The 15,628-nt window shown below is 42.1% G+C and overlaps 1 protein-coding gene and 1 pseudogene across 1 annotated transcript in view; one reads left to right on the forward strand and one right to left on the reverse strand.

Moving 5' to 3' along the window:
- Positions 1 to 15,628, forward strand: part of GBE1 (1,4-alpha-glucan branching enzyme 1) — a 358,778-nt gene that overhangs the window by 181,774 nt on the left and 161,376 nt on the right. The window contains exons 6-7 of the mRNA XM_059688080.1: positions 6,730 to 6,820; positions 10,335 to 10,544. Of these exons, the coding sequence (XP_059544063.1) occupies positions 6,730 to 6,820; positions 10,335 to 10,544 (301 nt within the window). The remainder of the gene's footprint in view (positions 1 to 6,729; positions 6,821 to 10,334; positions 10,545 to 15,628) is intronic.
- LOC132231861 (protein Daple-like) lies at positions 13 to 5,586 on the reverse strand (annotated as a pseudogene).

The raw sequence follows: 15,628 nt of genomic DNA on the forward strand, positions 1-15,628 counted from the left end.
TGATTTTGCTTCTCAAAAAGACACTCTTTTTTGCACTGGGTTGCTTTTCCCATGGGCCCGTTGTGGGTGTCTCGTGAGGGGCTCTGCCTGCAATTTAAGAGGCTGAGAAATAGTGGGCAGGCCTGGGTCTGAGGACTCCTGTGGCCAGGGAGGGCTGTCTATGGTTGACTTCAGTAGTTCTCTGGAGATCTCTTTCTTTGGTTTGATGTTTTCGGCTCCAATCCAGTGGGTTTTCTTTTTTGAGCAGGATCATAGAACTTGTACTGATCCATGTTTTTTTCTTCCAGTTTTTCCTTATTATCTCCGTAAGTCATTTAATTTGTCTTCATACTGCTTCTCCTCCTCATGGTACTGCTCCTTACTCCCCATGTTCTTCTTTAGAAGCATCTGGTTCTGCTGGTTCAACAGCTGGATCTGGCTCATGAGGTGATTTTCTTCCTCCAAGTTCCCCTTGAGATAGGAGAGCACCTTGCAGTGGTTGCAGCTTGGTCAGCGAGATGTCTATGCACTGGTGTTATTCCTTCAGCTCGCCCATGTGGGCCTGCCAGCAGTTCAGTTCAGCTGAAAGTTGTTCAAGTGAGGTTTTCAGCTCCTGGTTGTGGGCATGCAACTCATATTCCCCCTTCACTGCTGGTGTGGGAACTTGACCTTGTCTAGCTCTCCCGAGTGCTTTGTGCTCCAGCTCCAGGTTCTGATGAAGTGACTTCAGGCAGCTTTCCTGGTGTTCCTGCAGCTTCTCATGCTTGCTCTCTTTGTTCGCCTGCTGGTTCTGTAGCAGTGTACTGCCTGGAGAATGAGGTGCTCTGGGGAGCTCAGAGTGGAATTTCCTACCTGCAGCTTGGCGGTCCGGGTCTGCAGTGTGGCGTTGTGCTCCTGCAGGAAAGCACACTGCTTCTGCAGTGTCAGGCTGTGACTGCTGAAGGCCACGTTCTGGGTCTGCCAGTGCTGCAGCTGATCCTTGACCAGCTGTGTCTCAGCCTGCAGAGCTGCGTTGTTCTGTTTCAGCTTGATGGCCCATCCTGCACCAGGAGCAGCTCCATGGTGGCTTCCTTGTGGCTCCGCCCCCAGCTCTCCTTTCCCTGGTGAGCAGTGACCAATGTCCGGTAGGGTGTTTCAGAGAGTTCTTCAGGTGCTTCCCTCCTGATTCTGCCTGAGGAGCTCACACATCTTCAGCACCTGCAGCATCTTCTGTATATAGCTGGTGGTTAAGGCTGGCTTTCTCTTCCATCTGCGCTTCTAAGAACGCAATCTTCTCTTCTTTCATGGCTAGTGTTGATTTTAATGCTGATTCATTCCTGCCCTCCAAAATCTTGTATTTTGTGTTGCTGCTGCTGATATCATCCTGCAGCAGCGGCTCCTTGTGGAGGCCGACCTTCTCCAGCTGCTGGCTCTTCAGCTTCTCCAGCACCAGGTCCTCTCTCAGGGGTTTCAGCGTCCTTGAGTGCATGGTGCCTTGCTTGGTGAGGTCCCAGTTGTCCTTCTTGAGCTCCTTCAGCTTGGTGGCTGCGTCCCTGCAGTAGGCCAGCTCCTTTGCCAGAACACAGCTCTTCTGGGTGGCAGGTAGATTAGTGGTGCTGTCATCTAAGATGGCGTCCTTAAGTTCCACCTGCTCCCATAGTCACTTCACCTCCTTCTCCAGCAGCTTCTTATCTTTCTCCAGCTAGGCCACCTCCTGCTCCAGGGCTTTCTTGAACCTCTCCAGCTGCTCACTGGAGAGCTGCTGGGCCTCCAGGTCTGGCTGCAGGGCCTGGTTTTTCACCTCTAGCTTTCCAAGCCCACGCTACAGCCTGTGACTTCTGGCTGATGCTTTCCAGGGTCTGCTGCAGCTACAGGCTCTCGGTGCTCATGCTCTGGTAGCTGAGCTCCAGGTGCTTCTACTTTTTGCTCATGGCCTTCAGCAGCTTCACCTTTTCCCTCAGCTCCTCCTTCTCCCGCTCAAGCTCCTGGTTCTCCCTCTTGATTTGAGCCATCTTATCACCCGTAAAGCTCATGGTCACCACTATCCTGCACAGCTTCAGGTTTTCCTTATCCAGCCGCTTGTTTTTCTGCTCCAGCCCCTCAGGCTGGACTGACACATTCTGCAGGATGTCCGGAGACTTCTGCAGCCTCTGGATCTCCAGTGTCAGGCCCTGGCTCTCACGCTGTATGGCAAGCATGTCAAACTCAAAGGCTAACATGGGCCAAATAAACAAGGTTTAAGTTTATGTGGGCCTCAAAAAACCAAAAGCTTCAATTTTCATAGAAATGTAGGTTTATTTCTATAGAGACATGCTGAATACAAAGTGCTGAAATAAATGAGTAATCCTTAACATAAAATAATAGAACATTTTAATAAATTAATATTTTTTTTGACTTACCAGACACTGAATTACGGCACCAATTTATAAGCGTAACACAAATAAACCTATTTTTCTTGTTCTCCGAAAGCTGAATATTTCCTGTTGTGCACACCAAACAAGTCAGTACAAGACTAATGATGTGTCAATCGACTGCTAAAATATTCTCTGCTAGTATTAGTGGAGAGGAATGGTGCGCCTGCGCATAAGGCATGGAAGGGAGATGGATGCAACACGATTATAGTAATCACTCATTAGCGAATATTGTAGTTTGTTATTAGTAATTATGTATAACAGGATATTGTAAAAATTAAGTTACAAAATTTTTATTAAAATGTTTCTTACATACCGTTATATTGGCTGGGCTGCAAAAATATTTGTTGTGGGCTCCATGCAGCCTGTGGGCTGCGTGTTTGACATGCTTGCTGTAGGGCGTCGACCTTCTTGGTGGCTGCTGGCAGGGAGGTGACCTTCTTGTTCAGATTCTTGTTCTTCTTCTCTAGCTGGTGCAGCTCCTTACCCAGCTCCTTCACCTGCTCCACCTTCTTCTTCACCTGGTCCAGGTCCTGGTGTGGCTGCTGTCCTTTGACCTCCAGCTTGCTGAGTTTGCTGATGGTCTCCGTCACTGTGTGACGGGGGACTTTGTTCTGCTTCTCGATGTCTTTCACGTGGGCCTCAATACTGACCTGTGACTTCTCCCGCAGTGACCACACCGCTTGGTTGAGATGATCTTTTTATTGTTTAAGATCCTTGATCTACTTGGCTTCGTTAGCCTTTGGGGTCTTCATGTCACTCTGCAGCTGTTCTTTCTCTTCGATCAGCTCCTCACTGAAGGTCTCCATATTCTAGTTGCTCTGCTTTTCTCTCTCTAGCCAGGCCTGCAACTTTTCAATCTTGCTGAGCTGCTGGTTCTGCTTCTCCAGCTCCCCACACTTGAAACTGCTCTCCTCCAGGGCCAGAGACACACCCTGCAGCCTTCGGATGGTGCTCTGTAGGCTCTGGTTCTCCTTCTCCAGATTCAGGATGTGGCTGGAGGTACATTCGTTCAGCTCCAACACAAACGCCTCCCTGGAGGTATCTAACAGGTCTGCATTATTAGACAGCTGCTCCAGCTCCCAGCCCAGGTGGGCGGACTCATTCATGTTCTGCTTCTGTACAATCTCAAGGATCAAGTTCTCCTCCATGCTCGATATGTTTCTTTTCTGTGTCCCAGTCCAATTCCAAGCTGTGAAGCTTAGCTTTCACCTGAAGATTCTCTTTCTCCAGCTCTTAAACTTTATCATGAGCACCAGTCAGCTGTTCCTTATGCATGGACTTGATTTCCATTAAAATTATATTATCTTCTCTTAGCTCCTCTATGCGATCCTTATAGAATTCCAGATCATGCAGCTTTACCCTGCAGCACTGCAGCTCCATCTCTAGCCTCTCCATATCATTTGCCTTTTCCCTCAGGGAGTCCAGCTCATCATAGTACGCACAAGCAGATCGGGCATCAGCTGCCATCTTGATGTTCTCCTGCTTGACTTTCTGAAGCTCCAGTACCAGCTGATCTATCTCATTCCTGGTATCCATAAGCCACTCTGTCTTCTGCCTGACATGGTGCAGCCTGGCCTTGTCCGCCAGCTCCATGGCCAAGTGCTGCTTGTCCTTGCCAGAGAGGCTGATGGTTGGGCTGGATGTGGACATGGAGCTGGAAGACTTGAGGGTACTGGGTGGCTGCTGCACCTTGAGGTAGTCCCACTACTGGGTGAGGTCCATGATCAGCTCCATGTGTTCATTTTGTTCATCTATGAGCCTCCTGAGCTGAAACACCATGTTTCTTGAGAGGGCCTCCAGTCCCTCCAGGGCCGCATCTGGGACCTCCAACCACTGCAGGTTAAACATGTTCTCCTGGTTGCGGGTAAACTCTTGGATATAGACCACAGTTCCAGGTTGGGCCACAATATACAGCTGTTTGATTCTTCCAATACACTCCTCTTTCCTTCATCTGGACAGCATAGTACAGCACCAGCAGTAGCACCTTCTTAATTTCCTCCATATTCTTCCCAGACAGGGTGTCTTTGCCAGTCATAAAAACATTGGGCAAGTTCGTTACCATTAGTTGCTGGAGAACTTCCTGATAGTAGGGCTTAATGTTTCTCATCAAGATGATCAAGTTGTGAATGCGAAGATTCACATCATTATTGACTTGCTTGGTGATGCATTGATTTGTAGGCCTGGGATCTATTTATAACATGATTTGGTTAAAAAAGATGCCATTTATCCAATCCAGTGGTCGGCCAACTCATTAGTCAACAGAGCCAAATATTAACAGTACAATGATTGAAATTTCTTTTGAGAGCCAAATTTTTTAAACTTCAACTATATAGGTAGGTACATTGTTATTAGCTTAATTAGGGTACTCCTAAGCTGTCCTTTGTTAAAAACGTCCTCAGTCTGATTGAGGTACGTTCACTGAGGTCAACCCCTTCCAACTCCCCCATCCACACTTGTCTTGTATACTTGTTTCAGATAGACTAGTGTGGATGAAAGAGTTGGAAGAGGTCGACCTCAGCGAACGTACCTCAAAACAATGTACCTCCCCCGCGCTGCGTATCCGCGGACCGCTTGTGCCGTGTCTCCCGTCACCCAACCTACCGACACCCCCCACTTCTTCTAAGGCCACTTCTTCAAAATACAGTGGGGCCTTGACTTACAAGTTTAATTCGTTCCGTGACGGAGCTCGTAACTCAAATTGCTCGTATGTCAAATCAACAGTGAACAAGTGAGACACGTGATGCTGGGCTGATGTTGTGGTGTTCACTGTGACGTTCACTGCACCAACTAGTGGTGGGGTATCTGAAGCTGGTTCGTAACCCGAATTTTAGCTCGCAACTCAAAGCAAAAAATCGGCCGAGAGATGGCTCGTATCTCAAAAAACTGATTAGTCGGGACACTTGTAATTCAAGGCCCCACTGTAGACTCGCCCAGACCGAAAACCGACTTTTGCACATGGGCCACGAAGTTTCAATCGCACTGTACGTGCGTTCCCGCACGTGGTATTTTGTGGAAGAGCCACACTCAAGGGGACAAAGAGCCGCATATGGCTCTCAAACCGTGGTTTGCCGACCACTGACCTAATCCATGTACATAGTTTGTCCCAGTTGCCACTTCTGAATGGGCCCAAAGTTTGCATCCAAGTCACTAGTGAGTTCTGCAGAAACAACTCGATAAACTCTGAGACAGTAACATCCAAGACAATAATGTCCATGGGGCTGCTTTGGACTCTGCACCCTGTGTCCCCTGCAGCTCTTCACAAAGGGTCTCTGTGTTTCCCATCCCAGAGGCAAAGGTGGGGCGTGAGCCCATGTTCCAAGGTTCCAGCGGTCCTATGCCTCCTTGAGTCACTTCATTTAGTGCACACAGCATTTTTATATAGAGAAAGTAAGGTTGTGTGTGTGCATGCAATCGTGTGTGTGCACATGTGTGCAACAAGCAACTTCAAAGTAATTTTATAGGTACATAAAATAGTGCAAAGTAGAATTAATGCTGACTGTAAAAATTACCTTGTGGAAAAATGGATTTGCTCCTATATCTTATGCTGCATGGTAGAATAACTGAAATATAAAGAAAAAGGTACAATAAAAAGTATATGGCATGCAATTGGTTACTTTTATTTAGCATTCATAATCTTTAGTATGAATATTACAAGTGCAGCTGAAGTTTAGCATATGCTGATTGCCATCTTTAATATTCTAAATCCAAATTAAGAGTATATTTGCATATAATTTGTTACTTGTTAAAATGAAGACATTTGAAATAGCTGGTTAGAGTATGTATAACTTTCAAGAACTAACTGTTCAATTTGTGTTAGAAGGTCAGAAAGGCAAAATATATTAAAGTAGTAGAACTTTTCAAAATGATTAGGTCATTTATGGGGACTCTTGGCCTGGCTTGCGCCCTCTGCAATCTGGGACCCCTCGGGGGATATTGGACTGCCAGTTTTGGCCTGATTCCCGCAGTCCAGGCTGAGGGACCCGTGCACGGATTAGTGCACCTGGCCTCTAGTATGCATGTAAGATCTTTGTCTAATGTCTTCCCACCCACCCCTTCCCACCTTCCCTCTAAGATTCATCAGTCTGTTCCATGTTTCCATGCCTGTGTGTTGAGCATCTGCCCCCTGGTAGTCAGTGCAAGTCATAGCTACTGGTTGAATGGTTGAATGGTCAAACAGTCACTTAGGCTTATATATATATAGATGATCATATGTAAAACTTAATGCCTTTAGACAAGAATTCTGGATGTGTGTGTATATATATATATATATATATATATATATATATATATATATATATATATCTTGTATTGTTTTTTAATGTGGCTTTTAATCTCTATCTGATCTTTGCTTATATAGGATACAACTGCATTCAATTGATGGCGATCATGGAGCATGCTTATTATGCCAGTTTTGGTTACCAAATCACAAGCTTCTTTGCAGCTTCAAGGTAAAATGAAAGACCCATTATATCCATTCTTTTCTAAGCAAAAATAAAAGAAAATGAATTTTTACGTTTTATATGATGTCATTTTGTAAACTATTTTAGGGTCAACAGAGTCAACAGAACCTTAGCGTTTTTTACTAATATCATAGACACTCGTTTCAGCTAGCCTTAGAGATTGGCCTTGATTTAATGTTGTTTTTAATGAATGATTCTAATAAAGGATATCCAGTTATCTGTTGAAATTTTCATGTATTTTGGAGCCCAAGCTTTAGTCAGAAAATCACGTCTTATGGAAGCCATTATAGCCAGAGCTCACATCCTTTTATGGAAAAAGATTGACTCATGTAGGAAGGTGACTGAGGAGTCCATTGGTAGGACATATACTATGTACAAAAGGACTGTCCTTCTTCCCAGGCTGAAATCTAGGGAATGTGGCTCTGGGCAGAAAGACATAACCATTGAAGAGGTGCTGACATGAATGACCACAAGTTGAACAAGTCTAACATTGCCTCTGCCTCCTGGAGATTATACTGTGGTGGCATATAGACAGTATCCAATAATCCTACATATTAGGATTTATACCTGTAATAGAAGCAAATACGAAAACGACAGGGTACTATAATAGTATAGAATCAGAGGTCTGATCATATTATATTAGATATTATATGAATATAATATATAATTATATTATATATTACTAGGGGCCCGGTGCACGAAATTCGTGCACTGGGTGTGTGGGGGGGGGAGTGTCCCTCAGCCCAGCCTGCCCCCTCTCACATACTGGGAGCCCTCAGGCTTTGACCCCCATCACCCTCCAATCGCAGGATCGGCCCCTTGCCCAGGCCTGACGCCTCGGCAAGAGGCGTAGACCCCCATCACCCTCCGATCGCCTGATCGGCCCCTTGCCCAGGCCTGACGCCTCCGCCAGAGGTGTCAGGCTTGGACAGGGGACCCCCATCTCCCCCCGATCACTGGCTCTGGCCCCCGCCCAGGCCTGAGGCCTCTGGCCCAGGAATCATGCCTGGGCAGGGGACCCCCATCTCCCTCTGATCGCTTGCTCCACCCCCCGCCCAAGCCTGACGCCTCTGACCCAGGCTTCAGGCCTGGGCAAGGGGACCATCATATCCCCCTAATCCCCGGCTCCGCCCCCCACCCAGGCCTGATGCCTCGGCCAGAGGAGTTGACCCTCATCACCCTCCGATCACCAATCACCGGATCGGCCCCTTGACCAGGCCTGAGGCTTCCGGCAGAGGCGTCCGGCCCGGGCAGGGGACCCCCAGCTCCCCGCGGTTGCAGGCTCCGCCCCTGCTCAGGCCTAATGCCTCTGGCTGAGGCGTCTGGCCCGGGCAGCGGGGACCCGCAACTGCAGCGGCCCCGCGATCGTGGGCTCCGCTTTAGGCCCAGGCAAGGGACCCCTAGCTCCTGGGACTGCCAGCTTCGACCGTGCCCAGCTCCCATCGCTGGCTCCACCCCTACTTCCTGCTATCACTGGCCAGGGTGGCAAAGGCGCCTGATTCTCTGATCATGGCTGGGGGCCAGGGCAAAGGCGGCCCCAGGGCCGCCTTTGCCCTGCCCCCCAGCTCTTAGCTCCCCCCTGGGTTCCCGATCACTGTCAGTGGCAAGGGGCTTCTTCCTGCTTTCCCTTTCGCCTCCCTGCATTGTGCCTACATATGCAAATTAACCGCCATCTTGTTGGCAGTTAACTGCCAATCATAGTTGGCAGTTAACTGTCAATCATAGTTGGCAGTTAACTGCCAATCATAGTTGGCAGTTAATTTGCATATAGCCCTGATTAGCCAATGAAAAGGGTATCGTCGTACGCCAATTACCATTTTTCTCTTTTATTAGATAGGATAATATATTCATATTAGATATGAACTGATGTTAGAACTGAGATCTAGAGCATGATGAAAAGTTGACTTGGGGAAGAGTGAAGTGGGAATAGGTAGATAGTATTTAAGACATAGAAGACACCCCATCTATATTCAACTTAGTTCTTTTTCATTAGAGCAATTCTCCTTGAATAAGTAACCTTTACTTACTCCCTGTAATCCCACCACTTCTCTTTTTGCTTAAACTCATTTCAAGAAGCCTCTTCATCTCCTCACTGAAATTTCTCTTGTCAAGGGTACTAATGGCCTCCATACTGTCATGTCTAAAAGATAAGCCCTTACTTACTTGTACTGTCAACAGCATTGGGCACAGTTGGTTGCTCCCACTTTCTTGGAACTTTTTTCTTTCCTTGGTTTTCAGTATATTTTACCCCCTATTGTTTTCCCCACCTTTCTTGTTGTTTCTTTCTTATATCCTTTGCTCTTTCTGACCAGTAAAGATTGGATCTCCCAGTGCTCGGCTCTTCTCTATGTATGTGAAGCACCTTGGGGTCTCATTATGTCCCATCCATTTTTATGGCTTAAGTATACTTTATATGCCAACTCCCAAATTTAACTCTCTAGCCCTGACCTCTGTTGTGAACTTCAAACAGTGTCTATTTAACATTGGGATATCTAATACATATCTAATACTTAACATATCCCAAATTAATTTCCTGATTTTCCAACCTCCTCCTCCTTCCATCTTCCCTAGTTCAATAAAATGATATCACCATCTTCTAGTTGTTCAAGCCAAAAACTTTTGCAATGTACTTGACTCTTCTTTTTTGTTCCTCTGACTGTCATAAAACCTAGGCACCTATAACTCCGAATGTATCCCACACCTGGCTTCTTCAGCTGCTGTCACTCTGGTCCAAGTTGCTTTTCTCTTACCTGTATTATTTCAATAGGTCTTTAACTGGTCACTCTATTTTTTCTTATCCTCCTACATCGCCATAGACTTCCCTCCCTCCTTACACATGAGCTGCTTTCTGCACAGTGGCCAGAGTGACCATTAAAAATAAAAGTTAGATCATGTCACTCTTTTGCACAGAACCCACTAATGATTCCTTTCGGAATAAAAGCCAAATGTCTTATATTGGTGCATAAGACCCCATGTGATTTGAGTCTTGGCCATCCCTTTTTTTAAAAAAATTCTTTATTATTTAAAGTATTACATATAGTAGTACATATGTCTCCTTTTCCTCCAATTGACCTCCCCCCGGCCACTCCCACCCCCAGCACATGCCCTCACCCCTCTAGTGTCTGTGTCCATTGGTTATGCTTATATTCATGCATACAAGTCCTTTGGTTGATTGATCTCATCTTTTTCTTGATCATTCCACGTCAGCTACACTCGCCAATTTTCTGTTCTTCAAATGCCTCTCGCTCATGTCTGTTCCCACTGCTCTTCCTCTCTGAGCATTCCTCTTGTTAATTATTCATATGCCTTGCTCCCTACTTCTTTACCACCTTTGTTCACTAACAAATATTAAGCAACTTTGACTTGTATCAAGTATTATACTGCAATTGCACATCTAAAGTATGTAGTACAATGCTGGTAAAACAATTGATTCATAGTAAATGATTGGCTGTTTGCTTTAAATATGATGCAATCTTGTTTTTGCTGTGTTTTTTATCTTTAGCCGTTATGGAACTCCTGAAGAGCTAAAAGAACTGGTTGACACAGCTCACTCGATGGGTATTATAGTCCTCTTAGATATGGTACACAGCCATGCTTCAAAAAATTCAGAGGATGGATTGAATATGTTTGATGGGACAGATTCCTGTTATTTTCACTCTGGACCTAGAGGGAATCATGATCTTTGGGATAGTCGATTGTTTGCCTACTCCAGGTAGGTACATATAACACTGAAATGTTTTCTTTGTTTAAAATTGATTTTATGGGATTTCATTAAATTCATTGTACCCTCACTAATATTTAATTTCTTAAAATGAGTTTTTATAATTTTATGAATAATGTTTAAGGTACTTAAAGAATTGGACTTGTTTTGTATAACACATATATTCATGGTAAGTGGCATTAAATTTTAGTTTTATAAATATTTTGCCATTTAAAATATATTGATTATATTCCCATTTAAAAAGGATTAATGTGAAGTATTTTTTTTAATGTCAAAAAGACCACGTTATTAGGTTGAATTAACCATAGCAAGTCTCCTTTTAATAAATAAATAAATGTTTTAAGTAGGTTATTTTTTAAAATCTTACTTTATGTTTTGCTATCTTAATAATATTACCATGTTTTTGACTACAGCTAAATAATTATAAGAACTAACATTTATTAGTATGCAATATACTATATCACGCATGGTGTCGAATGTTTTAGCTATATAGCCACACATTTTATTTATTCTGAATAGCAACTGTACTTATGCATGGTAAGTATTATTCTCATAGTCATCTTAAAGATAGTAAGTTAAGATATAGTGTTGAAACAGTTTGTTAAAATTAAATGCATCTCTGATTTCTTTTACCATCTAAATAGGTATTTTAAGTGATTAAATCTAACTAGCATGATATTGCAAAAAGTTTTTAAAAAGCCAAAATACTCTCAACTTGTTCCACAATTTATCATATGGAAAAATATAATGAAAATCATTAGCAGACATAATAAAAGTAATAAGGTACAACTAAATTTTTTAATAAGTGTTTTGGAAAGAATTTAATGAATTTTTGGATGTTTTATATTACACAAACATTCATATACTAGAAAATGAATAGTGTAGAAAAATGCTTCGGCAATAAATTTGATGAAATGAAGAATTCTAGTTTGTCAGTACAAATTAGATGACTTTTATATGGACGAAATTGTTTCGCTACACTCTTTTCTTAATATCCTACATGATTGTGTGTTTCATAGCCATATACGAATCACTCATGCCAGCTGAAGCAGAATAATGTATGAGAAAAGACACAGGAGGCAAAAGCAGGTGGCAGGGTTCCAGGCCTAGCTTCACTCTCCTACAAATCAATTAATCATTCTGGCTCTCAGTTTTTTTCATTTTAAGAAGGCGGTAGAATAATACAATTCCCTCTGTAAAGGTATTTGGTATTTTGATCATTTTTGTGAGTGTTGCCTTTTATAGTATGGATTTATAGCAAGTGAAAAGGACTAAACCTGTTCTAATTTTGTGATTCAACTCCACTAATTACATTATTGAATAAATCTTATAAATGTTGATTATGGACAGGTAGTATAATTAATTCAATTCTCTGTCTTATATTTGGATGAATAATAGTTAACTCTATCCTGTAGAACTGTGCCTTATGAAAGAAATACACTAAATGGTTAAATTTGATCCTAAAGCAGTTATTTTTCTGTAGAACTGTGTTTTCAAAAGAAATACATTAAGTGGGTATATTTTATGTTGTAAAATTATTCTTTACTTTATTAAAATATTTATTATAACATATTTTCTGCACCATAAACTCTAAGTCCATTTCAAGTTATCAACTTTCTAAAGGAAAGGGATTACACATAATTGTTTTAAGAATTTCGACTACAGCAATCAAGACTTTGTTAACATTTTTTTTTATTTAATCCATGTTTTCTTTTGTTATTGAAGTAACTTTTAATCTTTCTCAAGTCCTTACTTTTGGTAATAATGTATGTTACAGTTATAGCTTATTATTATTTATTTTTACTGTTTTTTAACTTTATTTTGTCATATAGGCTTAGTTCCTCTTAACAGTGAATTAGTATTATTCTGGATATTGTTCTATTTTACAACAAAAATTTCTAAATTTTAAAGTAGTGTTTCCTATGTAGGTTTATACTATTGGTTAATCCATCATTAAACACATAGGTAAAATCCTACAAAGCCAATATATATATCACCAAAGTTAAACAGATTTCTTACATACTTAGATTCTTCAAAATATAAAATAGTTCCTCATACTATTGGAATTATTTTCTCAACATTATGTGCAACGTATTAAAAACTTTATTGACAAAATGTATATTAGCCTGGTGACATTTATCAGGCTTTTTATATTTTCCCCCTTCTATTCTGATTGGTTATAGCATATGTAATGTAGCATTGCTTTCCTGTAATATGAAAGCTATTTTATAATGACCATTCATGATTCAAATCCTACTCTGCTCTTTTGGTTATATTTTGCTGCTTAACAAACCAGACCAAAATCTAGTGACTTGAGACAATAGCAGTTGTTCATTTTGTTTCTGTATCAACAATTTGGCCATAATTCAGCTGGACAGCTCTCTTTTCCATGTTTTGTCTGATGGAGTGACTTCATTCGGGGGTGGAGCCTTCACTTTAAAGATGCTTCACTCACATGACTGACATTTGGCACTGGCTTTCAGCTGGGAGCTCAGCCATGGCTGTGGGTTAAAAGGGCCCCAGTTCCTCCCGTTTTAGCCCACTCCACTGGCTACCTGGTTATCTCACAAGAGTGAGAGTTTCAAAAGACAGACATGCAGGCAGCCATTTCTTAAGATCTGGATCTGGAAATTGACACATTATTTCTGCTATGAACTATTGATCAAACAGTTACAGATTCAAGGGGTAGGGGACACAGATCCCTCCTTTCGATGGAAGGAACATGAAGTAATTTTAGGGCTGTTTGAAAATTCCCATATCTAACAAGTTGGCCTCACACACTGAATATGCCACTTTACAAATTCTAAAGAGATGTATTGTAATACCTGTCTATGTGGTAATACGATTTTTCTTGCCTGTATTTCTGTGGTAGATAGTTATGGCTGAAATAGGCAATTTTAAAAACTACATTTTTCTTTTAAAAATAATGCTATTGTCAATAATTAGAAAATATAAAAAGCACACAAAATCCAACATAAAGTTATTATTCTTTATAAATGTAAATAACATAAATTGTATGTAACTGCCTTTAATGAACATCCCCTATATGAATATACACAAGGAAACCCAGGCCTTCACTATGACCCTTCCCATAGAATAGCTACTTTGCCTCTAATTTTAGGTTTGTTCCTTATTTAGATGAATTCAGAAACTACAATTAATATTTCATATTTTAAATGAGTTATTTTCCTACCCTTACCTTAGATATGTTGATTAATATTACACTCCATCAAAGAGTATATATGAAAATGGTACATGGTTTACCTAAGACCTAAGCCTCTTTTTTTGAAAACTTGTAATAATTTTTGAAATTATTACATTCCCTGTTTGTAAAAACATTGATCTTATATAGAATCAGCTGCTGTAGAGATATGTTGCTGATGCTCATTTCATCCTATCTGTATGTCACAACCTGTCACCATTTATAATCTCTGATTCAAGAACCATCATCAAAGTTTTCAGAATTAAATCTCTCACTCTGAGGAATGCCAGGGATCCTGACTGTGCTATATCATTACCTGCTATGAATAAATTTCCAATCAGGAGCTGCCCATGTTTTAATTTTCTGTCTACTCGTCTGAACTGCCTTCTAGCTCTGCTAAATTACTAATGACAGTTCATAACTGAGATGGGTTGTCCTTGCTTCAGTTGGCAAAGAGAACTTTCTGACATATCTGTCACCCATAAGTTCCAGAAGTTTTTAGAGTAAGAAATAATGGATATAATTTAGAAGTCTCAGTTTTAAATTCATTTTTGCATATGCATCTGTCACTATTAAATGCACTTGATAAAATAACAAGACAACTTCAGATTCATTGAGCTTAAATAATTATTTTTCCTTAATCATTACTACAGCTTCAAATGAATACCACTTCTTTGTTGAGTATTTCTTTTAAAGATAAGATATTGAATCTTAAAGACATAGTAATGATAATATTTATTTTTCTCCTGACCTTTACATCTGGTTACAAAAGTAGTATAATCATATGTCATAGGTTTATAATGTGGTTTAGGCAGGGAGATATCCTACTCTTATCTTGAGTTATTAGAGTTCCTTTCAGAAACAAAAGTGAATCCAGTTGTTTTGGTGTCATAACCACATCGAATAAAATACAACTAGTACAGACACTGTAATATTTGGGGCTTCTTAATCATGCTGTTTTTTCCACAAGTTAGAATGTAGAAGGAAATTCCTGGGGGCTTTCCCTTCTTGGAGTAACTATTTGAATCTGAAATATTCTTATTTTATGGTGTTTCTTTTTAAGTTTATTAATACAGTGAATTCTTTTATTGGTTTTGGATGTTAAGCCAATATTGCATTCCTGGGATAAACCATCATGAATATAGGTGCTAATATTCTAAAAAAATAGCATATTATATATGATACTAGAGGCCTGGTGCATGAAATTCATGCATGGGAGGTGGGAGTGTGGGGGTGGGGATGTCCCTCAGCCTGGCCTGCACCCTCTCCAATCTGGGACCCCTTGGTGGATGTCCGACGGGATTGGGCCTAAACCAGCAGTCGGACATCCCCCTCACAATCTGGGACCACAGGCTCCTAACCACTCGCCTGCCTGCCTGCCTAATTGCCCCTAACCACTTCTGCCTACCAGCCTGATCGCCCCCTAACCACTCCCCTGCCAGCCTGATTAACACCTAACTGCTCCCCTGCCAGCCTGATCGCCTCCAACTGTCCTCCCCTGCTGGCCTGATGGCTCCCAACTGTCCTCCCCTGCCGGCCTGATCACCCACAACTGCCCTCCCTTGCTTGTCTGATTGCCCACAACTGCCCTCCCCTGCCGTGACCCGCCTCCTCTGCCAGGACCAGCCTCCTCCATGGCGCACGGAGCCGCGGGACCCCCAGGCCTCACCACATAGAGCGGCTGCTGGGCTCCACCTCCGCTGTGCACACGGCCATCTTGTGACAGATATATTGTAATGATGTCGCATGCAAGGATCACCTAGGCCAGTGGTCGGCAAACTCAGCCAACAGAGCCAAATATCAACAGTACAATGATTGAAATTTCTTTTGAGAGCCAAATTTTTTAAACTTAAACTATATACGTAGGTACATT

Source organism: Myotis daubentonii, chromosome 3 (assembly GCF_963259705.1).
Source record: "Myotis daubentonii chromosome 3, mMyoDau2.1, whole genome shotgun sequence".
NCBI classification, from domain to species: domain Eukaryota; kingdom Metazoa; phylum Chordata; class Mammalia; order Chiroptera; family Vespertilionidae; genus Myotis; species Myotis daubentonii.